This window comes from Lacerta agilis, chromosome 1 (assembly GCF_009819535.1).
Source record: "Lacerta agilis isolate rLacAgi1 chromosome 1, rLacAgi1.pri, whole genome shotgun sequence".
Lineage (NCBI taxonomy): Eukaryota > Metazoa > Chordata > Lepidosauria > Squamata > Lacertidae > Lacerta > Lacerta agilis.
In genome coordinates this window covers 57,340,029-57,367,294 of record NC_046312.1, presented here as the reverse complement: position 1 = coordinate 57,367,294, position 27,266 = coordinate 57,340,029, and the positions used below count along the sequence as shown (strand labels likewise).

At 44.2% G+C, this 27,266-nt stretch overlaps 1 protein-coding gene across 1 annotated transcript; it reads right to left on the bottom strand.

The window, feature by feature from the left end:
- Positions 1-236: 236 nt before the first annotated feature.
- Positions 237-19,555, bottom strand: DHCR7 (7-dehydrocholesterol reductase). Its single transcript, XM_033150641.1, has 8 exons — positions 19,475-19,555; positions 6,567-6,670; positions 5,061-5,283; positions 4,197-4,284; positions 2,625-2,838; positions 2,120-2,324; positions 1,398-1,529; positions 237-859 (listed from the first exon to the last, which is right to left on the bottom strand). The coding sequence occupies exons 2-8, from the start codon at positions 6,662-6,664 to the stop codon at positions 395-397; spliced, it is 1,425 nt and encodes a 474-aa protein (XP_033006532.1). The 5' UTR covers positions 6,665-6,670; positions 19,475-19,555; the 3' UTR covers positions 237-394.
- Positions 19,556-27,266: the final 7,711 nt, after the last annotated feature.

Sequence of the window (27,266 nt, the reverse complement as noted above, 5' to 3'; positions counted from 1 at the left end):
GCAGATGCAAGACCTTCCTCAGACAACATGAGGACAGGTAGGACAGGCAGGGGGAAGATCCGTGAGGACACTGGGGGCATGGCTTGTGTGTATTCCTATCCCTGTACACACTTTGGAATGTCTGTGTGTCCAAGGTGTAAATCTGAACGCACCTCAAGATTCAACTTTTTAATCCGAAGCTGAGTTGGTCAAGGGCAGGCAACTTTTAAAAAATAAAACAAAATCCACCCCTTTAAAAAAGTTAAGACCGTTTTTAATGGCACAATGACCTTAACAGATATTAGAATCGTGTCTCATCAGGTGCACCAAAAAGGTGCTGCTTTTTAGATCCTCAAAACTTGCTGCACTAAAAAGATACTGTTCATAAACCTTTTGAAGTCGAGAAGTCGAGCATTTAAAAGAGCCCAGGAATTAGCCGGTAAGGTACTTCGTCGGTATACTTCTTCCAATTGTTGCCATACTTGCTGGAGCATCGATCTTCATCCCGGATGCAACGGTGAACCAGAAGAATGGTCATATAAATTATGTAGAAGTAAGGCAGAATGTGTTCAAAACCACAACATAGACAGTATGCCAGGGAGCCCATCAAGTCGACTGTATAGTTAAAATGGCGTGCCACTCCCCAGAAGCCAGATGTCAACAACTTGCTGTGGTGTTTGATCCCATCCGTTGATATATAGGAGCATTCGATGTACTTGGGCTTCCTGCCCCAGATTTTACAGTTGCCATTTGTACGACGAAAGAGATCTTTCTGATGATTGCTCATTCTAAAGATAAAGTAGCTCACTAAACCTAATAGTAGAATCCCAACTGCACTGCTTGTAGCCAGATGAACAGGGTGGTAGACCAAGTATAATCCCTAAAGGAGAGAGAAGCATACCCCATAAGCAAACGTTTATACAGAATTGGTGCCTGTCTGCTTTTGTTAGAGGAGCCCATACTAGAGACTGAAGCTGTTGCCTCCCAGAGAGGGGGGAAACTGCTCTTATGATAAATACCCTATAACACAGAGAGATAAGCCACAGGTGACCCTGCAGAGTCACTCACTTTGCCATAATGAGAGCCAATATGGTGTAGTGCTCAGACTGCTGGATGAGGACTGGGGAGATCTGGGTTCAAATCTCCACTCAGTCATCAACTTCCTGGGTGAGTTTGGATCAATCACTACCTCTCAGCAAAATCCTCCTCAGGCTGCTGCAAGGATAAAATGGGGTGGAAGGAGACTACTTGTATCCTGCTTCTTAGGGGGAAAAAGCAGGATATAAATGTATTTGTATGTGTCCAAAGCAGTCAATAAAATTGAACAGGACCTTTACTGTAGCAGCTAAATAATGCCACTGTTGTTACTACTGTTTCTAGGGATTAATGAATTTCACATCATGAATATATGAAAATACCTGAAGTGTATAGAGATAAGGAAGCCAAACAGCGTCTCCCCAGCCCAGGTACCATCCAAAATGATCGTGACAAATGTCCATCGTTTTCAAATACCAAGCTTCATTCCAGAAAAAATCCACAACATATATACCCTGAAAAAGAACACAACGGAGATCACTAGGGCTAGTCCTAGGCTTAAATCACTAGATTTTGGCAGTATAGTCACATCAGGCTTCTTTTGATTGCTTCTGCTGAGCCTCGTCTCACAAAATTTCTCTCATTTGAGATGGGATAAAAGTTTCTGACAAAAATTAAGCAGCAGTTCTAGGCACTCTACACTTCAGAGAATCAAACTTCCAATATTTGAAAGTATAGCTAGCCCCTAAACTTGATGGGCACACACATGCACTTATGTGAGCCATAATCCTTTACCACACTAAGATCAGAACTCACTAACTTATCCCGATTATGGGCTGCATGTTTTAGTCTGAAGGCACATGAGGCTACCACTTTGCTGAAGCAAAGCAGATCTTGTTCTGTTCAGCACCTGGATGAGTGACTGTCTGGGAATCACATGTACGCCAACTTGAGTTCCATGATGGAAGAAAGTTGGGATATAAATCTAAGCAGGGGCAAGGGGATGAAGCGAGATAAATGCAGCATCTATTAGATCCTAAACTCCATCAACTTATATATTCAGAGCATTTAGATGCACTTGGCATTTAATAAGGTCTTGGTTTACCTGAAGGACGTTGACAAGTATCATCGAGTTAGTTACTTGTCCATATAATTCTTGTTGTTTCGCTGCATAAGAGAGGTTGATCAGAGTCCATGCTACAATGCCTGGGCGGCCATTGAAGAACAGTTTGAAATCAAACCACTTTCCTAAACGAGGATTAAATTCAATCCCCATCATGAAGTCGTAGAAGAAGTTACCAGTGAATTTGCTAAAATTGTTTAAAACAAAAACAAAAAAAAAATTGAAAAAATTAATATAGAATCAATTTCAAAACATGATATTGAGAAAAATCTTTTAAAAGGCACGTAATGACTTACTGACTAGTCTAATGAGTTTACATGGTTGTATGCTATAATGGACAAATATTAAGATTCCTGCATCTAGGATCTCAAGTGGGGAAGCAAAAGTAGGGCTCTACTGGATTGATTTGTTTTATTCATCAGAATGAAAAATGCTCATCAAAAATGCAAACATCATAGATGTAGTAATATATGCAATGTCAACATACCGATCTTCTGCATTCGAGGGGAAATAGTAGGCTTTTATCATTACAAATATGGAAACGGAATAGCCCATGATATTTGCACACCACAAGAAAGGAATCCAGTTGTCAAAAATGATGGTGGGTGAGAACCAGTGGAAGTGGTAAACATTTGCAAACCAGAGTATGTGCGTGATAAGCCAGGCTTGAAGTCCATTGATCTCATATTTGAGTACTGTGCCTGAAAGGGAAGAGAGTTGCATGGTCCAGTTTAGTGATGGCACTTGACAAAGAGGTAGGGAAGTCAGTGTGATATCAAGTGGTTGTGAACTTTGCAGTTCTGTACCCTGTTTTCATAAAGTGTGATGCAATTCTTCATAGCGTAGAGTTTTGGAGCAGGGAGGAACCAGCTCATGTGTGGTTCTCATGTCCCGTTTGTGAACTTCCTGGAAACTTGTGCCTGGCTGTTTTTGCAAACAGGATGCTGGATTGGATGTATCCAGCAGAGATTCCTTGCCTGTGATATGTATTGGTTTAGTTCTCAATCCTTAATTTGACATTAGGATGCTCTCAGAAATTCAGCAAATATTAGGATGATCTTGGTCCTTGATGAAGAGAAAACGTTTCCCGAGTGATGGATGTCTTGTTAGCTTTGTGGAATGCTACCTGCATTTTTACTGGGGACCTTGTAATTGAGCTTTTGACACAGACCTCAAACCCAGGGGTCAAACGTGGTCCTCTGGTCTCTGCATCTGGCCCATGGGTCACCCTAGACCACAATCCTTCCTGTCTGGAGCATGCCTTTGAACTATGATACTGCCTCTTGCTTGCCTGGATATAGGATGTATGTGAACAGAGGGTGTGTTTGTGTAGCAACATCACATTTTTGTGTGGTTGGAATGTAGCCTTCTGCACAAAGGTAAGCGACACCTATTGCTCCGACCACATTTTGCCTATGACCCCACCCACGTTTTGCTTCTGGCCCTACCCATCACTGGCATGTGGCCTCTTGAATGTTGCCCTCAAGGCAATGTAGACCTCAGGCTCCCTGCCTCTTCTTTAGCACTTTGTAGATTTTCTGCTGTCAAGCTTCCTGGGATCAATTGGCATTGGGCTGGAGGCATGTTGCATGTGAATCATTTTTGCAGAGTCAAAAGGGTTTCTACAGTACAATGCAGCTTGCCTAAGCATGTATACTCTTCATTGTATAATTTTATTTATTGCATTTATATCCCAACTTTCCTGCAAGGAGCTCAAGGTGACAGACATGGTCCTTGCCCCCCCCCCCAGGCCTTTTATCCTCACAACAACTCTAACCACTACTCCATACTGACTTCATACAACCCTCTGTGGCACAAAATCTAAGCAGCTGAAAGACACAGATCCCACATTATAAGAATTCCTTTGGGGTGCAGTTGTAAGCAATGCCTTTTCTCCTGCATCACAAAAGCAACACACTTATAGGCTTGAGTTTGCCTTTTTAGGTCTCTGCACATGGAACGACAAAAGTAGCCCATGCCATCATTGTTCCCCAACCCTTATTTCTTGGCGATGCTAAAAAGCCTTGTGAAGAAAAAGTATTGGCAAAAATGAGCTTACCAGCGGGTGTCAAAGCCCCTTCTTGCACTCCTCCTCGAAAATAAGGAAGAAATTTGTGACAAAAATCAGGAAGCATGTACAAAAATGCCTGTAATAAAAATTAATTTGTGAGAAGCATCTTAGAATCATAGAATTGTAGAGTCAGAAGGGACCATGAGGGTCATCCAGTCAACCCCCTACAATGCAGGAATCTTTGTTATAAAAATGTTAAATGATTTCTGAACTGCCAGGTAGTTATGAAGGATGGGTAATTTTGGCTCATGTTCTCAATGCTCTTATTTCTCAAAGTTGTTTTTTCCCCCTTCCAAATCCCACCTTGATCATTTCTACTCCCTGCAGTTTTAGGCATTATTCTATGTTATCTACATTTCTTCTGCCTGTGTAAAAATAAGTGTCTGACTGCAGAGTAAAGTGTAATTCACAGGCAGCCCCTGCTGCAACTTTTCCTGTATTCTTATGTACCTACAGTCTTTCTAATGACTCAGTCACTGTATTAGGTGTGTGTATGTATGTAGAACATTAGTGGGAGGACAGAGTACTGGAAACAGCAATACAAATGAAAAAGGGTCAGCAGTAGAATGACCACACACGGGTCCAGATAGCCAGGGGTCTTAACAGCTGATGCAAATCGGGTGGTGACAGAATGTTGAATCCCAGAGTCTTGGGTTGTTGCCAATAGCATTCATAGTGAAAGTGCACTTGGATAATAATGGACAGCCTATATTCTCTAGTTTCATGTGCGAGCTTTGATTCTACCAATAAAATACTGTTTCGTAATCAGAAAAGCTCAGTTTTGATCACATACCTGAGACTGCCTTACTTATGCCCTATTGGATTCCAACAGAGAAGCCTCAAGGCACATACCTGGAAGATTACCCAAGAAGCATAGAGGGTTGCAGCTTTCCAAGTCAATGGTGGTGTCTTGTGCCAGATATCCAAGAGACTGGCTTTCCCTGTGACCAAGTCAATGGCTGGCTTAGTTAGAGAACAACTGTACTGGTCGCATGACATTATGAAATAATAAACAATGAAGGGTGCAAATAGGAGGAGAAAGGTGACGCACGCCAAGGAATACCAGTCGACTTTCCTGAAATGTAAGAGACACAAGAAACCGAATAGTTGCAAGATGCTGCTGCTTTGGTTATGGCCTGTTTTAGACACAGAGATAAATAATTTGTTTATTGTGCAGTGTTCGGGGTCTCAAGGATGACAGTAGAATTTGCAAAAGCAACCAACCAACCAACATACACCCTTCTTCCTGCCATATCAACTTATTTCACCTAGGCTCACTTCCAGCATTTGCACCCCCTGAAAAGCCATAGCAAGGGACAAAGTTCAAGGAGGTAAGCGACATATTTGGGGAAAGGTTCAGCATCCCGCATCTATCTTCTCTTTACTTCTAGAAATGGGCCTGCTGCCACCATATTTATTTTAGCATTGATCCCAGATCTGCGACTCCAAATGACCCTACTAGGGGTACCTTTCTGTTTCTTGTTCATAAACATCTGCATATTACCACATGTGGGTTAATTACAATTCACAGTAGCCCAACCAAGAGTAGACCTGCTGAAATCAATGAACCTAACTTAGCACAAGACACCTCCTTCACCTTCCTGCTCTGGATCCAACTCATACAATAGATAACCCCTCTAACACAGGCCTAGGTAACCTAAGGTCACATGCAGCCCTCAGCATAAGGTCCAAAAGCCCTCTGCAAGCAATGAGTTCAGGCATCTGGAAAGAGGAATCTGCTTCTCTCCCCACAATCCTTCTGCATGAGGAGGAAAAGAGAGATGGGGGTGTCCCTGCTGTGTCCAATTTGGGCTCTGCCCTCCCATTCTGGCCCTGGTCACTGCTGGCATATTGACACCCCCCCCCACACACAATTATCCCTGAGGGAATGTGTCCCCCGCATACAAAAAGGTTGCCCATCCATGTTCTAAAAACTTCCAGGACAGGAAGATCAATATTCTGTTGGATGCCTTAATCATGAGGATTGCATTGATACATGCAACATTGCCTCAACTGTGGCAACTTCAGAAAATTTTAATTGTATTCTCAGCTTCCAGACTGTCTCAAACTATACCAGTTAGAGAGGATGTCTCCCGGCAGGTTTCCAAAAGAGTCTTTTGAGTCTTTTTTTACTTTCTTTGGTACACAGATAACTTTGATACGCATAAAATAATGAATCTAAAAGGAAATGAAGACAATCTGAAGTGGAGCCGTAATTTGCTCTGGAGAATGGGTTGGACCTACATCACCTCTAAAACACAGCCTTCCAGCCTTATAATCTGACACTTCTTCATGTTGCAGTACTGGAAGCAATTTTTATACAGCACCTAAAACTATGTTAGGGCAGGATTCTCTTACCAGGCCCTCCCCCATTGTCCTTGAGAGGTTTCAGCTCCATTCATTACGGATTTACTTTTTCCTCCCTCAGAAAACTGTGTTTGCCGACAGGCAGTCATTGGAACCTACAAGGGGAGAAGATAGGAAATTCATAAACTGTTGAGTGCGAAACAAATAACACACCCCTGCCTGAAATTCTGTGACTTGCACTAACTTCTTACGCTTGGCTGTGGCAAATCAGAGTTTGCTATCTTATTTGCAGGGGAAATAATAGTTTGCATTTGTCTACAAAGCATGAATTTTGTGTTATATCAATACAACATAAATAAGGCAGCCGAGTTCCCAAGCACTAGCATTTTTTGCAGGCCTTTTCCTGGCACTTCCCACAACATTAGGTGCTGGTAATCTTAAATATGGGGTGGGGTGGGTCTCCAAAAGGCTAGCAAAGTCCTTTGCAAGTCTCCTGCTCCTTCTTTAAAATCACAGCAAGTCCGGGCTTAAGACTTCTCTCCCCCTTCAGCCCGATCTCACTCCAGAGTGAAAGGGATTTTGACAGGTGGGTGGCCCCCTGATCAGGATCTGTTCCATGGAGCCTACAAAGTTCTGCACCCCTGGGCTAGGCTCTCCTCATGCCCATATGGAATTTCTTAAAAGACACGTCTATGAGAATATCCTACACACTGCCATGTTTAGGATTCAGAGAAGCCTGAGTAGAGTTCTGCTTGCACGACAGGCCTTCCTCACATACAGTGGCGGAGGAAGCCGCTCGGTCACCTGGGGTGGCAAACCTGGGGGCTCGGTGGTGGGGCGCGCCGCTCTGCGAGGCACATGCGCAGTGTCACTGCGTCATGCGTACCACGCACGGTGTGCCACTGTGTATAGCACACAACGCATAGCGGTGCCGGCAGGCGGGCCCCAAGCAAGCCGTGGAGCGAGGCAGCCTTGCCCTGCAGCCTGCTCGCAAACCTGCTTGGCGGCCTGCGAGGAAGCCGCGGAGTGAGGCCACTCCGCCCCGCCTGCTGGCGCTGCTATGGAGCGGCGTGGCACGCATGCGTCGTGCGTGTGACATGCATCACTGCGTACGATGTGCAGAGCATGCATGCTGCGCAGGTCCATAGCGGCGCCGGCGGGCAGGCCCCGGGCAGGCTGCGGGGCAGGGCGGCCTTGCTCCACGGCTTGCTTGCAGGCCGCCAAGCAGGTTTGTGAGCAGACTGCGGGTAAGGCTGCCTCACTCCGCGGCTTGCTCGGGGCCTGCCGGTAGGGCTCAGCTTGGGCGGGGCGGGCACACCAAGTGTCACCCCCCCTCCCCTGGAACCTGGGGCGCCCCCCCCATCTTGCTACGTCACTGCCCACATACTGTTCCCCACTGAAGCCCTCAGAACTCCCTGAAAATCTCAAACATTGCGAAGGAGGGGATGTGGAGAGCTGTGGAGGGTGGGGGAGAGGAATAGGCAAAATTTGGTCAACATGAAAGAGACCAGAAGAACACAGCACCAAGTTGCAGGGGATCTCCTAGACCAGTGTTTTTCAACCTTTTTTGGGCAAAGGCACACTTGTTTCATGAAAAAAATCACAAGGCACACCACCATTAGAAAATGTTAAAAAAAATTAACTCTGTGCCTATATTGACTATATATAAAGTAATTTTCCCACGGCACACCAGGCAACATCTCGCGGCACACTAGTGTGCCACGGAACAGTGGTTGAAAAACACTGTCCTAGACAAGGTACTGTGGAACAGCATTACCAAGAGGTCACAGCTTCCTGCATTTGTATGTGTGCCAGAGATCATAAACGTGGAACCAAAAATCAGACCCAAACAGCAGCCTGGAGAGTCCCTGCAGTTCTTCTGCCACTAATTGTTTTGGAAGCCCTGGGCCTAGCCCACAGCTGTCTTGCAGAGGCCTACTAAATCCACTGCTGTCATTCCAAACAGCTTTTACAATACTCAGGATTAGGCCACTATGTTTGCATTGTTCTGGCTCACTGCTGCATCATACAGTTTTGACAGCTACAAAATGCAAGGCTCCCTTTGCCTTTAACAAAACCAGTGACCTTTTAACAGAAAGGTCCTCGCACAGAAATGCAGAAAACAAAGCTCTAAAGTACAGATAAACAAGCCCAAGCTTGTACTACATTGTACCATTGTATACAACATATTTCCAAGTCTGACATTTAATGGTTTATTGAGGCTGTCATTGCTAAACAAACCATAACCTGCCCGACACAATATAGTTCCAAGCAGTGCTATTTTTCTAAAAATAGAGATGCTGGAACTCACCATGAACAATTCTGCAGTCTTTGCTCTTAAAAAAGACTTCAACATATGAAAGTGAAAATGCCAGGTTTCCACCAGTGTGGTGTAGTGATTGGAGTGTCAGATTATGCCAGGGTTTGAATCTCCACTCAGCCAAGACACTCATTGGGTGACCTTGAGCAAGTCACCGCCTCTCAGCCTCACAAGTTTGTGGTGAATAAAGGGGGGGGGAGAACCATGTACACCACCTTGAGTACCTTGAAGAAAAAGATGGGATATGAATGCAAATAAATCACAATAAATTTGCCCAAGGAAATAAAAGTACCCTACAGTTTCCCACAGAGACGCGGGTGGCGCTGTGGGTTAAACCAGAGCCTAGGGCTGGCAGATCAGAAGGTTGGCGGTTCAAATCCCCGCGACAGAGTGAGCTCCCGTTGCTTGGTCCCTGCTCCTGCCAATCTAGCAGTTCAAAAGCACGAAGTGCAAGTAGATAAATAGGTACCTCTCCGGTGGAAAGGTAAACGGCATTTATGTGGGCTGCTTTGGTTCACCAGAAGCGGCTTAGTTGTGCTGGCCACATGACCCAGAAGCTGTACGCCAGCTCCCTCGGCCAATAAAGCGAGATGAGCACCACAACCCCAGAGACGTCCGTGACTGGACCGAATGGTCAGGGGTCCCTTTACCTTTACCTACAGTTTCCCACTAGGCCAATTGCTACAACCCAAAATGGATTATGCACACATCTTCAGATCCGTCTTCCATCTTCAGATCAATCTTCCTCTATCTGTGGGTTGTTGGCTACAGCTGATAGCAGTTAAAGAAGGAAATTTTCAAAGAAAATAATGGTGCATGCGGGTTTGTAGACACTTTATGTCCTTACTTCTTCTTTTCTTTACGTATTTATTAAGGCAAAGCAAGACAACAGCTTATGAATTAAGAGTTGACCCAACTGACCAAAAACATCCTTACAAAAAGAAGTCTTAATGCCAAAACTGAATACAGTTAATAAACTACTGTTTTGAGATCAGGTGGTCTCCAAGCAAAATAAACCCAAGCTGAGGTCATTTTTAAAAGAATACAGGATAGGTGATGTGGTGCTAGAGGGTCTTCCCAGGTTCCAAAGCTTCAGTTAGCACAGGCACAACATTGCCTTGCTGGGATGGTACACAGTGTATTAAACCAGGGCTCCAAAATCTGCACTGGCTCCCAATTGTTTACAGGGAAGATTAAGGCATTGGATTTAAATCTACAAAGCTCTTCATAATTATGAATCAACACACCTTTAAAACCACACCCTTTATTCTGGAACATCCAGCACCATCGTTAACTGAGTGTTTTCTTAATATCTATGTTGCATGTTTTGAACAGCAAGGCATTCAGAACGCCCTTCCCACGAAGGTCCGTTTATTAAATAAATAAACAACAAATATAAATAAAATAACACAAGCCAAAACACAATCCATCCTGTAGATTTACCAGTAAGTATCTGTCCATAGTCGCCTACTTGTTATCAGAGGCCCAGAATCCATATTCCTTTGTAAGAAAATATGAAATAACGTAAAACCACTTTTGTAGGCAAAATAAAATAAAATAAAATAAAATAAATCAATGTGTGTGTGTGACAAGAAATTTTCCTCACTGGGTACCACCTGACCTTCCTATGCCTCTGAGACGGGACCCTGAGGATCATCTAGTCCAACTGCCTGCACTGCAGGAATATGCAGTTGGATTGAACCTGCAACCTTGGTGTTTAGCAGCACCACACCCTAACCAGCTTAACTATCTCGTGTGACCCATTTAAACAAGTCTAAAAATATAAGCAACAGTGCCTGCTCTTCACTTCCTCTTTCTTTGTCCATTTTTTTAGGTTACAAAACAAATGATATAAGATCAAACATGGAAATGCATGTTTCCGCATGGTACATTATTACAGAGTAGAAACAACCCCGATAGATAGTTATGTTTTGTAAACTGCCAAACTAATTATTAGTCAGCAAAGAAGTTGTGAAATATTAAAACCTTATGACTAATAAATATTTAGCCTCTACATAGTGTTTAGCAGTGTTTGATGTCAAGAGAGAGTGGCTTGCATGAAACTACCCCAAATAATTCATTGCTATAGCAAATACAGTGACTTTCTGGCTCACAGCTGACTGCTACTAGTTCGAAGTCTGCTTCAACAATCTCAGCTTCCTCTAGACTTGCTCTGGAGTCCTTCTACACATTTTGCAGAATAAAGTATTAGAATTCTGGTTGAATTCTATATCACTTCAGATACAGGTTACTTGTCCATGCCCTAAAGCAGAGGGGGTTCATTCTACTTATTGATGGAAAATCATAATGGAAACACCATCTGGAAGCAATTCAGCTAATATCTGGTTGTTCTACTGGGCAGCTATATAGGTTCTTCCATTCAAAGGGTGGGCAGTTAATCAACCCAGCTATTAAGATCACTGTCTCTAAATCATTGCCCAAATGCTCTACCGGGCTGAGATTTTGGGAATTGGTGTTAGATCCGAAATAGAGGTCCTACAAAATAAATTTATGAGGCTGATTTTTAGGGCTTCCCGGCGGCACACCGGCAGCCCACCACAGAGCTGAGTTGGGCCTTCCCTCACTAGCAGCCAATCTGAGATGCTGGCACAGGCTAAATGCCTTCGGGGATCATGTTGTTGTTGTTGTTCAGTCGTTCAGTCGTGTCTGACTCTTTGTGACCTCATGGACGAGAGCACGCCAGGCACGCCTATCCTTCACTGCCTCTCGCAGTTTGGCCAAACTCATGTTAGTAGCTTCGAGAACACTGTCCAACCATCTCATCCTCTGTCGTCCCCTTCTCCTTGTGCCCTCCATCTTTCCCAACATCAGGGACTTTTCTAGGGAGTCTTCTCTTCTCATGAGGTGGCCAAAGTACTGGAGCCTCAACTTCAGGATCTGTCCTTCTAGTGAGTACTCAGGGCTGATTTCTTTGAGAATGGATAGGTTTGATCTTCTTGCAGTCCATGGGACTCTCAAGAGTCTCCTCCAGCACCATAATTCAAAAGCATCAATTCTACGGCGATCAGCCTTCTTTATGGTCCAGCTCTCACTTCCATACATTACTACTGGGAAAACCATAGCTTTAACTATACGGACCTTTGACGGCAAGGTGATGTCTTTGCTTTTTAAGATGCTGTCTAGGTTTGTCATTGCTTTTCTCCCAAGAAGCAGGCGTCTTCTAATTTCGTGACTGCTGTCACCATCTGCAGTGATCATGGAACCCAAGAAAGTGAAATCTCTCACTGCCTCCATTTCTTCCCCTTCTATTTGCCAGGGGGTGATGGGACCAGTGGCCATGATCTTAGTTTTTTTGATGTTGAGCTTCAGACCATATTTTGCGCTCTCTTCTTTCGGGGATCATACTCCTACTAAATTCTGCTGGTTACAACAACTAAGGATAGGGGGTTGGCCACAAAAGTGCCAAGATAAATTTAGAGCTTATAATCTTCAAATTGAGAACTACTTAGTCCTTAGTGACCTTAGAAATTGGATTTTTGATCAGGATGCCAACCAAGACAGAACATCCATCATTGTCACCCGTTACTCTACTTGGTACCCCCAAATTAAGACCAGTCACTCAAGGCCCCATTACCTTGAGACTCTGACCTTCCCACAACCACGCAGGACCTTTGTAGAACTAAGATTCCAACAGATACCCTCAGCATATTTAGAGGTGAGATATCACAGAATTTCCCATATGGATTGCAAATGTATATACGGATGCAATCTGCTGATTCGCCCCCTGTATACAACGCCCAGTGGAAAAATTATATTGCCAATTCTTAATTGGCTTCTAGGTTGATCTGCACAGGAAGTGACTGTTGAACTCCTAGCAGATAAACATCTATATATTACACACTAGGTAGCCAAATTTGTGCCGGCAGCCAAGAAGCTCCCCTCCAACTATGTGAATGCACTCCAATTTTAAAATGTACAGTGATGTTGTAAATTTAATTTTATGTTGTAAACTGCTACAGGCTATACTGTATGATCTTAGAGGAAAGTTTTCCGTTTATTTTCTGTCGTCCACTGTAAATGCCTTTGGCTGTATACAATAAAAATTGACTTGAGTGTAACTCCCAGCTAATCAGGTTAAATTGGGGTTAAATCCTGCTCAGTTTGCAGCATCTTGGACCAGAGTGCCTCACGGTGCCATCATGTGATTGACAGATGAGTGGCCCCACTCAGCTGCCAAATTGGGCCCATGAAGCTGATCCTGGTGCCTAAAGTGCATCAAAATGTGGTGTAGTGGTTAAGAGCGGTAGACTCGTTATCTGGGGAACCGGGTTCGTGTCTCCACTCCTCCACATGCAGCTGCTGGGTGACCTTGGGCTAGTCACACTTCTCTGAAGTCTCTCAGCCCCACTCACCTCACAGAGTGTTTGTTGTGGGGGAGGAAGGGAAAGGAGAATGTTAGCCGCTTTGAGGCTCCTTCGGGTAGTGAAAAGCGGGATATCAAATCCAAACTCTTCTTCAAAATAACTAAGGATGGAGCAACTGATCAGTAAATTGACACTTTTATAGTAGTTCTGCTTTGTGATCTTTGACAGGATAGCATTGTGAAACTTGACTCTCAGAATGATTATTATGTCCCATGCAGAAACTATTTTCTGTGACAGAAGAACATCTGAGGCTGGGTGAAAGGATACTGAAGAATGACATGGAAGTCCAACGGGGTGAGGGGGGAACCTCCTCTATATGCACATTACAGTTTACAGTCATAATCCTGCTGTTTACATATAAAAACATCAGAAGAGCCGGCTGAACCAGGGCAGTAACCCATCTAGTCCAGCATCCTGTTTTCACAGTGGCCAAGTAGATGCATGTGGGAAACCAGCAAGCAGACCCTGAGCACAAGAGCACTCTTACTCTCCTGCTCTTTCTAGCTATTCAGAAGCATTACTGCCATATATCTAATTATATGTTCATTTCTTCATGGTATTTTGGTTATTTGTTCAAGATCTTTTAAAGTTTCATTTGAAATGCTTGTACCAGCCACTCTGATTTGTCATAATTTATTTTAGAACCTGATATTTCACTGTAACTAAATAAAAACCTTAAGACTTCTTTATTAAAAAAAAATTATTGGGGTGGGTCAAAGAGAGCAACACTGTTAGAGATTTCAAAGTGCCTACGTACAGAAAGTCAGCTTATCACCTCTGTAGCAATTACCAGTTGGCAGAAAGCCAAGATCTGGTCTCTCTCCAGACCCTTAGCAACGACCTGTGATTGGTCAATGAGTTCCTAAAGAATGAGCTCTGTGTGAGAGCTGTGGGGTTGGTTGTTAGTGGTGTACTAAAGGTTGAGAGAGAGACAGAGAGGAGAGATTTTATGTTTTGTTTCTTTTATTTGTAAAGTCTGTACATAGTAACCTATGGATACTAGTTGCTTCAATAAATAATGTATATAGTTATCCAAGTGAGTTGCTGAGTTCCTGCGTTGTGCTGTCCAGTTAATGCTCAACAGCCAGAAGCTTCCAGAAAACCTGCGGTTAACTCTGCTGTGTCCAGGACTACGTTATTCCTGACACTAAATCTTAAGAAACACATCATCTGCATAAAGCATTATCTTAGTATCCAAATAGCTATACTGGATCTCATGGATGTGCACATTATCTATAGCCAAAGGTTCAATAACAATGGCAAGGAGCAGAGGGGATAAAGAATATCCCTGTCTGGTTCTTCTACATAAACTGAATGTTTCTGGCAATACTCCAATTTGCCATTACTTGAGCTTCAGAGTATTGGTACAAAAGTTGAATCCAACTGGTGGATTCTGCACCCATATTGAATTATTATAACACTTTAAATAAGTAACTCCATTCTTGCCTAATTCTCTTTTAAAGCTTTCCATATCTGTAATAATAGTGATTCTGAAAATTTATTGATCAGCAATAAGAATAAGATATTAATCCCAAGAAAAACTCCATTGGCCAGACATTAGAGCACATAGCATTGAATTGTTGTTGCCTTGCTTGCAAATAAGTACCCTTACTTGCAAGTAACTCCAAGGAATTACTTGTTAGCAGGAGCGTCCTACTCTCGTGTAGGACCCTGGCAGAGACACATGCCTAGCTGGCATGTTCTCTCCCTCCTGGTCAGTCATTCAGGAGCTTCAAAAGCTTTCTTCTGCCTGAACATCACAGCGAATGATACCAAGAAGCATCAGCACACTTAGGGATCCACAGAGTCTTCGCAGCATACGTAAACAGACCTCAGCAACTCAGGATTTTGGCTAATCTACTTTATTTACATATAAACACACATGGAGCACTGCAACATGGCTCCCTCGCTTCTCTAGCATCAAACAGCAGAGAGAAAGAACAAAGGACAATAGTCCCACTTCAAGGAACACAGTAACACAAACATCCTGTCTTCCCACTTCCCACTCTGTGGAATGAAAACATATACCGTAATGTGACAGATAACAATCCCATGACTGCAAATACGGGGAATGAATCTCCAACAGTACTAGCATACAGAGGATTGAGCTTGGAGCACTTAGCAATTCATCTACCCTGAGGACTTGGCATTTGAAGGTGTTAGTCATACCATGGTGGACTTAAATTAAGACCATTAATCTCAATTGTTCTATTCCAAATAGATGGATACAACTCCAAATTGCCAGAGTCACCAATACTGCAGCAATCAATAGCCTCCTGCTTTTCCAATCCCAACAAGAAGTGCCTAACTACTTCCATTTCGACATCCTTCTGTACTCTCTCTTAAGCCAATGTGATGCCCTCTCAGGAGGAGGCAAAAGTGGTAGCTACTAATGCTCCTGATTTGTAGTGTACAATCAAACACACAAGCAATCTCCCTGGATAAAGCAGATTACCTGCTGCTCCTCTCCCAAATCATCTTTATCCTCATATAGACAGCAAAAAAGAAAACTGATAACCCATCTCTACTTCTCTCCAACAACCAATTCCATCTGCTGTATCAGCAAGCATCTGGGCCCCTGCACACACACCATGTATTAGACTAGGTTTTTATATTGCTAACTTACCTAATTCACTTGCACCAGAATTAAACCAATAAAATCTTGAGCCTATGATAGGCAGAAAATCCATAGGCACAATATTTTCTTCTCTAGATCTGAGTATCTGCTGAATGCTTGCCTAGCCCTATGTGGCCTAGGACCCTCCTATTTACGGGACTGCCTCTCCTGGTATGTCCCGCAGAGGATCCTAAGGTCCATGAATAATAATAGCTTAAAGGTCCTGGGCCCTAAGGAAGCCAGACTATCCTCCACCAGAGCCAGAGCTTTTTCAGAGATGGCTCCAACCTGGTGGAATGCTCTGTCCCACAAGACTAGGGCCCTGCAGGACTTTATCTCCTTCCGCAGGGCCTGTAAGACAGAGCTATTCTGCCTGGCCTTCAATTTGAATTAGCCTGATCCTCTATTTTCCTTTCCCCCTTTATGAATAAACCCTTTTTGGGACCCTACATTTAAATTCTTCCCTGGTCTCCTTGCTGGCCCTAGTAGGACCAACTTGGCCAGTTAGCCTTGGTGATCATTTGATGTCTACTGACTGGGTTTTTCTTTTCTTTTCTCCCCCCCCCCCAAAAAAAATGACACCTGAATTTTTGTATTTTATTGATATTGATGCTGCATTTTATGTTGTATTTTATGCTGTTTTTAAGTCGCATTTTAATCAATGCTTTAAATTTGCTGTTAGCCGCCCTGAGCCCGGTTTTTAAACCTGGAAGGGCAGGGTATAAATAAAAAAATTGTTGTTGTTGTTGTCATTATTACTGCTTAATTCCTAAAGGCTCAGGAACCATAGAAGAAAGAAACTGGCAACTTAGTATAGCTATATCAAAAGTAGGTTGTTTTTACAGATGTAGATTATGTTCTTTTACTTGTGTGGTTTGAACAGTTCAAAAGGTGAGCTCAGACAAGCCCTGAGAGTAAAGAAAAGGAAACACCCTACTGCATAAACCAATGTATTGTTACTTAACCATATAAATTGAGCAAGTATTAATGCATATGGCAAAAAATATTTTAAAGTAGTGTAAAAAAGTAATTTATTGCTAAGCTCTAGGTAGTAGGCCTATTATTATATAGAAGAACTAGCTGGCCTGGCCACACGTTGCTGTGACTGATTTGGTGAAATGGGAAAGGGAGGTGCAGTGCAAAAGTGGAAGTGTATGCTTACCGAAACTTTTTCTTGCTGAAGTTGAGGATGTGTGGTTTCCTTACCGGCTCTGCAGATGCTTTAGGCGCCGCCATAAATGGCGGTCATTTTGTTTCCGGGCGTCCAGACTCTCCTCTCAGTGGAGACGGAGTCCCGGAAATGAGCAAAGTTTTTTTTTGCGGCAGACTCCGCAGGCGCAACGACCGTCTTGTTAGTAGAGGCATTGTCGGAAACTGCTTCTTATCCAGCTGGCTCTACAGCCGCTACTGCCGCCGCCGCCAATGACGGTAAGTTTCGTTTCCGTCAGCCCTGGCTGTTTTGTAAGTGGAGGCGGCGTCGGAAAATTGAAAGGTTTGAGAGTGCCGTTTCTGCCCGTCCTGGCTCTGTAGGTGCCTGAGGTAGCACCGCAGATGACGGAAGCGACGTTTCGTCTTGCTTTTCCTCCCCACCCGATGGAGCCATGGCCGCCAACCGCACAAACGGTTGTTCCTGCCTGCATGGGTCTACAGCTGCCACCGGAGACAGCAGCGGCGTTTGTGAGCGGCGTGCTCCTCTATTGGCTGGGGGTAGTGACGTAGTAACAGGAGGAGGAGGGGTTTGAGACGTTTTTAATGAGTTATGCTGCGTTCCATCCACTGGAGGGCGCTGTGGGCTTTTTGCACAAAATCCAATTATTACCTGGGTTAGGTATATTATTTTTGCAATCTAACTATGCAAGATCCTTCCCATATGCCCATGGAACGTTGTGTCCAAATTTGAAGTAAATCGGTCAAGCGGTTATGGAGAAAGATGGTACAGCACAAACACCCACCTTTTACGATTATATATATATAGATATAAGAATAGTGGCCAGTGATCTGCCATCATTGAAAAACAAATTATGAGATTGCCTACCTCCAATGTACAATTGTTAGGAACATCTCATCTTTCTTTTTGTCTAATCTTTAACATACAGTGGAGAATGCCAACTAGCAACCTTGGAGTTTTATCTGAGCCTCGGGGCTTCCAGCATAGATATGTTCTCAAGGACACACATTTATTACACACTCAAGACTTTTACTGGCTTTTACAGTCCCTTCTTCTTAGTGTGAGCAGCACTAGTGTGACCTTTCCTACTGTTAGGCTCCTAAGTCACTCTCAAGACAAAAATGTTCCCTAAAATTACCCATTCTCTTCCCTTCTCCTCCACAAGGAGCATCTGAGATTAAGAAAGAGCCACTATTCAAAAGACACCTTCCTCCTTGGGAACCTTTACTGGTACTGATGTAAATGAACAGGTAGAGTCAATGCTGCTGACATTCTACTTCAAAACGTGCCCCAAATCCAGTAAGTTGCAGACCAGGGACATGCAGAGAAAAGTCGCACTAAATATATATATATATATATATATTCCCAAACACTCTACCTATCTCAAGGAAATCTTGTTCACTTATTGGGAGGGGAAAGGAGAGTAAGTTTCCATTTAGCTAGTTTTCTTTCAATACACCTTCAGGGAATTACTGTTGCATAATAGGAGGATTTTGTTCACACACTTCTTCCAAAGAGTTTAGTACGTTTATTCACCTTTAGCTATACAACCCTGGGAGCATGACGAGCCCAAGGATGCCAGGTGAAATTTAAGTACAGGGTGGATTCTTGAACCAGGGCCATGGTCCAAAACTTGCTTGAGAGTAAGCCTCACCCCCACAGCAGCAGTTCATAATTTTAAACTGCATGGGGGTGAAAGCTATGTAAATGCAAGTATAACAATAGCTTTTTCGCCTGCCTCAGAAGCTGCCCCTCAAGCAGAATGTCGCCCTGCCTCCCTTCCCAGGACTACAATGGTGAACATATTTGAGGTCTGTTTCATCTACAAGGACGTTAAGCAATCTGCACGATATGCACAGTCAGCACGGTTATCTCGGCACAGGTCATCAACAGTCAGATGCTGAACACTTCGAACTCCGTTCAAAAGAAGATATTGGGGGGGGGGGGAGGGAGGCTCTGTTTAGTTATACCAAGCTGTTACAGTATGTACTCAGGCTTGGCAAACACACAAGGTCTTTCTTTTTTATAAAGAGCAGACGGCATAAATGCTTCAACTATACAATTCCCCCCCAAACAACAACACTATATTGGTAGGATGCAAAGTTAAGAAAATAAAATGGAATTAAAGCCATTGCAGCCTAGAGATAGAACTGTCCACCGTTAACAGGAACCGAAAACGACCCCCTTCATAGCTAGTGCCAGTGTTAAAACGGGGGGACGTTATAGGAAACATATTCAATTTCCGCTTTGTTTTATAACTAGAGTTTATGAAACCTGTTGTCCACTCTTTTTAACTCGCAACGACCGCGACGTATACCTTCTCATCGCCAGAAATCTACCCAAGGCGGGCGCCGCTTTATTAATAGCATGCAAAACTCTTTATTTTCTGCTTGCTTCATTACCGAGACCTCGATTCACTCTAATATCCCATTTCGCTTCGGGTTCCAGAAACCGATCTTCCCCACTTACCTGCGCCAATGCTGTGCCGCCGCCCGCGAACAAGGGACGCTTTTGTTCGCTCCAGCGCCGAGGGCTCCAGTTTCACTCTTCCCCTCCCGCCTCCTTCACCCTCCTATCTTTGCCACGCCCCCTTAAAATAGCACCCAGCGCCCACCGCCCAATCACCTGCCGGGTTTGTTCAGCATCATCCCGTGCTTCACCGCTGGATTGGTGCATCTGCCTCAAGCCATCAGCTGAGCCGATGCCAGTCACCATGGCAGCAGCCGCCTGATGAATATTGCGAAGCGGAGGAAGAAATGCTTTGTTGATAAAGAGCGCGAGCGAGAGAGCGAGCGACTTGGCCGTGGTGTGCAAAAAACCCGAGTGTGGGAATTCCAACGGAAGCCTCCTTGCACGTGTTGCAAATCACTAAGAAAAACATGCTTCTTGGTGTGGCATTTTCTAGGAATGTTAAAAAGGCTTGCAATCCCGAAAAGTTTCAGGAAAGGGGCAGCTGAAATGGTCAAGGGACAGGAGAAATTCCCATAGGAGGAAAAAAAGGTTGCAATATCTGGCGCTTAGAAAAGCAGGGCGCAGGAAACAAGTAAGACAGGACAGGAAAGGTGAACAGGCTTCTTTCTACTGGTAAATATTAGGACACGAGAACGTCTGATGAAGCTGAATGTTGGATGATACCGGGCCGACCAAATAAAGTATTATTTGTTTGTTTATTAAATTTATATATGTACTGGCATTCATCCTAAGATCACAGGGCAGTTCACAACATAAATGATCAACATGAGGACACAAATTACTGTACAGTACATAGAGTACCACTCCCACCAACAAGCTAATAACCTCCTTCCCAGACAAAGCACATCTTCATGCAGTGCACAGCTAAACCTCAGAAATCTCTCCCACAGTCTGTGGTGGCAACCAGCTCGAATGGCTTTCTAAGTAAGTTAGACAAATGCATGTGGATAACAATGGCTGCATGTTACTTCCAAGATGAGAGGCAGCATGGGGGTAGCCATGGGGGGGGGCAGGGAGGGGCAGTTGCCTCCCCAAATCAATAAATGTCAATAAAAATACATAGCTAGCTAAGGTTCTGCCCCCCCCCTTACAAAAGGCCTACCCCCACTAACAAAAATCTTGGCTAAACCCATGAGAAGCAGTATAATTGGTGTGATTCACAAGTTGGGCTGCTGAGCTCATGTCTTGACTTGCATGTTAACTGGGTCTTTTCCCCTTCTACATCACAAACATAAATTCAACAGGTTAATTTTTGCTCTTTCGTTGTCCTTCAGTGTGAGACGGCATAACGCCAGCTCTGGAAGCAGCTGTTCTACATCTATAGAAGAAAACATGGGGGAGATGATCATAGCAGTCTGGGGGATTTGGGCTAGGGTTAACTTGGGTCATGGTCATCCCAAAACTGCTGTCAGTCACAAGAAAAAAGGCCACATAAAATGGAGGATTTTTAGTAAAGGAGAACATATCTTACTATTTTTGCACCATCAAAGCAGCCCCAGAACATATAAATTATAGAAAATTGCTTTCAGAACCACTGGCAGTAATCTATGAGAATTCCTGGAGAACAGGCGAAGTGCCAGCAGACTGGAGGAGGGCAAATGTTGTCCCTATTTTCAAAAAGGGGGAAAGAGAGGACCCAAACAATTACCGCCCAGTCAGCCTGACATCAATACCAGGAAAGATTCTAGAGCAGATCATTAAGCAAACGGTCTGCGAGCACCTAGAAAGGAACGCTGTGATAACTAAAAGTCAGCATGGGTTTCTGAAAAATAAGTCACGTCAGACTAACCTGATCTCATTTTTTGACAGAATTACAAGCCTGGTACAGTGGTGCCTCGCTAGACGAAAATAATTCGTTCTGTGAGTATTTTCGTCTAGCGATTTTTTCGTCTAGCGAAGCACCAATGCAAACCGCGGTTTTCGCTAGACGAAAAAAAAAGCGTCTTGTGAGGCAGCCCCATAGACAAATTCGTCTTACGGGGCAGCCTTCCGCTAGACGAATGCCTTCGTCTGGTGAGTTTTTCGTCTAGCGAGGCATTCGTCTTGCTTGAGAGTAAGCCTCACCCCCACAGCAGCAGTTCATAATTTTAAACTGCATGGGGGTGAAAGCTATGTAGATGCAAGTATAACAATAGCTTTTTCGCCTGCCTCAGAAGCTGCCCCTCAAGCAGAATGTCGCCCTGCCTCCCTTCCCAGGACTACAACGGTGAACATATTTAAGGTCTGTTTCATACAAGGACGTTAAGCAATCTGCACGATATGCACAGTCAGCACGGTTATCTCGGCACAGGTCATCAACAGTCAGATGTTGAACACCTCCAACTCCGTTCAAAAGAAGATGGGGGGGAAGGGGAGGCTCTGTTTAGTTATACCAAGCTGTTATGTACTCTGGCTTGGCAAACACACAAGGTCTTCGTCTAGCGAGTTTTTCGTCTAGCGAGGAATTCGTCTAGCGGGGCACCACTGTAGATGAAGGGAATGCTGTGGATATAGCCTATCTTGATTTTAGCAAGGCCTTTTACAAGGTGCCCCATGATATTCTTGTAAAGAAGCTGGTAAAATGTGGGCTAGACAATGCTACCATTCAGTGGATTTGTAACTGGCTGACTGACCGAACCCAAAGGGTGCTCATCAATGGCTCCTCTTCATCCTGGAGAGAAGTGACTAGTGGGGTGCCACAGGGTTCTGTCTTGTGCCCAGTCTTATTCAACATCTTCATCAATGACTTGGATGATGGGCTTGAGGGCATCCTGATCAAGTTTGCAGATGACACCAAATTGGGAGGGGTGGCTAATACCCCAGAGGACAGGATCACACTTCAAAATGACCTTAACAGATTGGACAACTGGGCCAAAGCAAACAAGATGAATTGTGGGAATATGTTTGGGAATATGTTTTATTTAGGATTATTTATGCTTGTGTTTACTGTATCCTTCCACTCTGGAAGGGAAAGTGAAAGTAAGGTCCAGCAGGCAATTTACTGTCTGGATCAATCCGCGGGGCAAAAAGGCTCCAACTTTGAATTTCAGTTAATCTGCTTCCCGCTCTTTTTAGGGCAGCAACAGAGTTGTTATTGGTTGATGTATTGATGATGACGTTGCGTACTCTTCTCAATAAAAGGCTGCCGCTCCCTGCTTGGAGTTAGTTAGGTTAGTTGGTGGAGAAAGCCCAGAAGCGAAACCAAAACTACCCACTCAGGGCAGCAGTACGCTCTTCCACCAGATCGCGATCTCTCTTGTCTTTTATTTCATTTTCGTTCGTTTTACTTCTTAGTATTTTATTTGGCTACCAGTTTTGGCCACCTATTAGTCTTTATTTTGTGGAACATCTTCTTATGGACAGACGCTTGCAGAGGATTATTGAGGCATTCTAAGTCACAGATCCAACCTTCAAACTCAAGCCAGCGGACTTTCATTTCACGGCGCGGTGGGAGCAGGCTCCGGAATTACCGGCCATCCCGTCCGCAGGCTTCCCACAACTGGTGCCCTGTGTGAGGCAATACACGGGAGGCGCTGGCTATTCCCACAACGAATTTTAACAAGGAGAAATGTAAAGTACTACACTTGGGCAAAAAAATTGAAAGGCACTAATACAGGATGGGTGACACCAGGCTTGAGAACAGCACATGTGAAAAGGATCTAGGAGTCTTGGTAGACCACAAACTTGACATGAGTCAACAGTGTGATGCAGCAGCTAAAAAAGCCAATGCAATTCTGGGCTGCATCAATATGAGTATAGCGTCTAGATCAAGGGAAGTAATAGTACCACTATATTCTTTTTTTAAAAAATATTTTTATTAAAGATTTTCAAAGGTAGTACAATGTCTCTCTCGAATTTTTCCATATAACATTTTTATAAGTCAGTGTTGGTGAGACATTAGAAAAGAAAGGGGGGAAGGGGGGAAGAAGTGGGTGGGATGGGGAGGTAGGTGGGGTGGGGTGACTGTGTTTCTTTTTTACTTGATATGAGTAGGGTTTGGTAGTACCACTATATTCTGCTCTGGTCAGACCTCACCTGGAATACTGTGTCCAGTTCTGGGCACCACAATTCAAGAAGGATACTGACAAGCTGGAACGTGTCCAGAAGAGGGCAACCAAAATGGTCAAAGGCCTGGAAACAATGCCTTATGAGGAACGGCTTAGGGAGCTGGGTATGTTTAGCCTGGAGAAGAGAAGGTTAAGGGGTGATATGATAGCCACGATATGCACAGTCAGCACGGTTATCTCGGCACAGGTCATCAACCAGTCAGATGTTGAACACTTCGAACTCCGTTCAAAAAAAGATGGGGGGGAAGGGGAGGCTCTGTTTAGTTATACCAAGCTATTATGTACTCTGGCTTGGCAAACGCACAAGGTCTTTCGAGGTTCACTCTTCGCCTCCCACCTCCTTCACCCTCCTATCTTTGCCACGCCCCCTAAAAATAGCACCCACCGCCCACCGCCCAATCACCTGCTGGGTTTGTTCAGCATCATCCCGTGCTTCACTGCTGGATTGGTGCATCTGCCTCAAGCCATCAGCTGAGCCGATGCCAGTCACCATGGCAGCAGCCGCCTGATGAATATTGCGAAGCGGAGGAAGAAACGCTTTGTTGATAAAGAGCGCGAGCGAGAGAGCGAGCGGCTTGGCCGTGGTGTGCAAAAAAAACGAGTGTGGGAAATCCAACGGAAGCCTCCTTGCACGTGTTGCAAATCACTAAGAAAAACATGCTTCTTGGTGTGGCATTTTCTAGGAATGTTAAAAAGGCTTGCAATCCCGAAAAGTTTCAGGAAAGGGACAGCTGAAATGGTCAAGGGACAGGAGAAATTCCCATAGGAGGAAAAAAAGGTTGCAATATCTGGCGCTTAGAAAAGCAGGGCGCAGGAAACAAGTAAGACAGGACAGTAAAGGTGAACAGGCTTCTTTCTAAATGTTAGGACACGAGAACGTCTGATGAAGCTGAATGTTGGATGATACCGGGCCGACCAAATAAAGTATTATTTGTTTGTTTATTAAATTTATATATATACTGGCATTCATCCTAAGATCACAGGGCAGTTCACAACATAAATGATCAACATGAGGACACAAATTACTGTACAGTACATACATTACCACTCCCACCAACAAGCTAATAACCTCCTTCCCAGACAAAGCACATCTTCATGCAGTGCACAGCTAAACCTCAGAAATCTCTCCCACAGTCTGTGGTGGCAACCAGCTCGAATGGCTTTCTAAGTAAGTTAGACAAATGCATGTGGATAACAATGGCTGCATGTTACTTCCAAGATGAGAGGCAGCATGGGGGTAGCCATGGGGGGGGCAGGGAGGGGCAGTTGCCTCCCCAAATCAATAAATGTCAATAAAAATACATAGCTAGCTAAGGTTCTGCCCCCCCCCCTTACAAAAGGCCTACCCCCACTAACAAAAATCTTGGCTACACCCATGAGAAGCAGTATAATTGCTGTGATTCACAAGTTGGGCTGCTGAGCTCATGTCTTGACTTGCATGTTAACTGGGTCTTTTCCCCTTCTACATCACAAACATAAATTCAACAGGTTAATTTTTGCTTTTTCATTGTCCTTCAGTGTGAGACGGCATAACGCCAGCTCTGGAAGCAGCTGTTCTACATCTATAGAAGAAAATATGGGGGAGATTGACTTCCGGTTGAGCGCGGAGCCGCCATCAGTCGCAGGTTTTGCTCGGCTGAGCAAACCTGAGCGCGGCAGGGACGGGGTGTCTTCTACAGTGCAGAAGACCCCCAAAGAACCCCAAATCGAGAGTTTGGGGGGCTTGGTCGTCCGGCGGGTGCCAGAAGGGTGCTCCTCCCTCCCCGGTAAGGCTCTGTTTTGAGCCCCCGAGAGCGAGGGAGTGGAGCCCCGGTGCATCGGACATACCACTTTCCCTGCCTGCGCGAAGCTGCGGTACTGAGGGGCTACAGCATTTCAATTCTTCCAAGTAAAGGAAAAAATGGACAAATGGACAAATCTGAATATAAAACTGTGAGTAATTTGACTTGATTTGGCTTCGGAGGGGATTCTAAAAACGGAACTCAATCCCTCTCCGCTGAAGGTTAAGAGACAGTGCGACTTTGTAGCTGAAGCTATTCTCAATGTGATTGAAACAAAGAAACTTTCTGTATGGGTGTTTTTAGTTTTAAAAGTGGATTGGATGTATTTTCCTGCTTCCCGGAGGTCCAGATGGAGTGGATACTATAAATTATTATTTTTTAAATGGCGTACTAACGCAGTAAGGATCTACGCAGCAAGAAATAAATTGTTGTGACTAGCAAGTTGAAACTCGACCTTGAGATGACAAAGGGAAAACGGTCCTCGCAGTTTGTAAAACAAGCTTTGGAACTTTTGCAGCAAGTAGCCGTGGGAATCAACAGCATTGGGCAATTGGCAGAAGGACTGAAGTCAACTTCACATAAAGAATTGGAGATTGAGACTGAGAATAATTTGGAGAATTTTATACCAGAACAGAAGGAAAAGGAAGAAGGGAGTACTGACAATGATGAAAAAGAGGAATTGGAACAGGATGCACCAAATGGAGTTCTTATACAAGAACATCGTGACAATGTTAAAGACTGGATCCAGCTGCCATTAGATTGTGAAAAGACTACAGGTCTGCGGCTAGATGGACAGTTACAGGACTCTGCCATTTTTGACTCATGGGGCGGGTTTTTTGAAAGGGAGGGTATAGGGTAAAATATTTGAATTTAAAATAAAATTGTATTTTATTATGGTTATGACAATTGGACATGGACACTGGTTATGACAATTGGACATGGTGAAAGCTATGTAGATGCAAGTATAACAATAGCTTTTTCACCTGCCTCAGAAGCTGCCCCTCAAGCAGAATGTCGCCCTGCCTCCCTTCCCAGGACTACAATGGTGAACATATTTGAGGTCTGTTTCATCTACAAGGACGTTAAGCAATCTGCACGATATGCACAGTCAACACGGTTATCTCGGCACAGGTCATCAACCAGTCAGATGTTGAACACTTCGAACTCCGTTCAAAATGGGATGGAGGGTGGAAGGGGAGGTTCCGTTTAGTTATACCAAGCTGTTATGTACTCTGGCTTGGCAAACACACAAGGTCTTCGTCTAGCGAGTTTTTCGTCTAGCGAGGCATTTGTCTAGCGGGGCACCACTGTAGATGAAGGGAATGCTGTGGATATAGCCTATCTTGATTTCAGCAAGGCCTTTGACAAGGTGCCCCATGATATTCTTGTAAAGAAGCTGGTAAAATGTGGGCTAGACAATGCTACCATTCTGTGGATTTGTAACTGGGCTGACTGACTGAACCCAAAGGGTGCTCATCAATGGCTCCTCTTCATCCTGGAGAGAAGTGACTAGTGGGGTGCCACAGGGTTCTGTCTTGTGCCCAGTCTTATTCAACATCTTCATCAATGACTTGGATGATGGGCTTGAGGGCATCCTGATCAAGTTTGCAGATGACACCAAATTGGGAGGGGTGGCTAATACCCCAGAGGACAGGATCACACTTCAAAATGACCTTAACAGATTAGACAACTGGGCCAAAGCAACCAAGATGAATTTTAACAAGGAGAAATGTAAAGTACTACACTTGGGCAAAAAAATGAAAGGCACAAATACAGGATGGGTGACACCAGGCTTGAGAGCAGCACATGTGAAAAGGATCTAGGAGTCTTGGTAGACCACAAACTTGACATGAGTCAACAGTGTGATGCAGCAGCTAAAAAAGCCAATGCAATTCTGGGCTGCATCAATAGGAGTATAGCGTGTAGATCAAGGGAAGTAATAGTACCACTATATTCTGCTCT

Coding starts and splice junctions, on each gene's coding strand:
- DHCR7 (XM_033150641.1), bottom strand. CDS start 6,664: ATGACTGCCTGTCGGCAAACACAGTTTTCTGAGGGAGGAAAAAGTAAA. Junction 5,284..6,566: donor GGACAATGGGGGAGGGCCTG/GTAAGAGAATCC, acceptor CTTACATTTCAG/GAAAGTCGACTGGTATTCCT. Junction 860..1,397: donor CTTATCTCTATACACTTCAG/GTATTTTCATAT, acceptor TCTCTCCTTTAG/GGATTATACTTGGTCTACCA.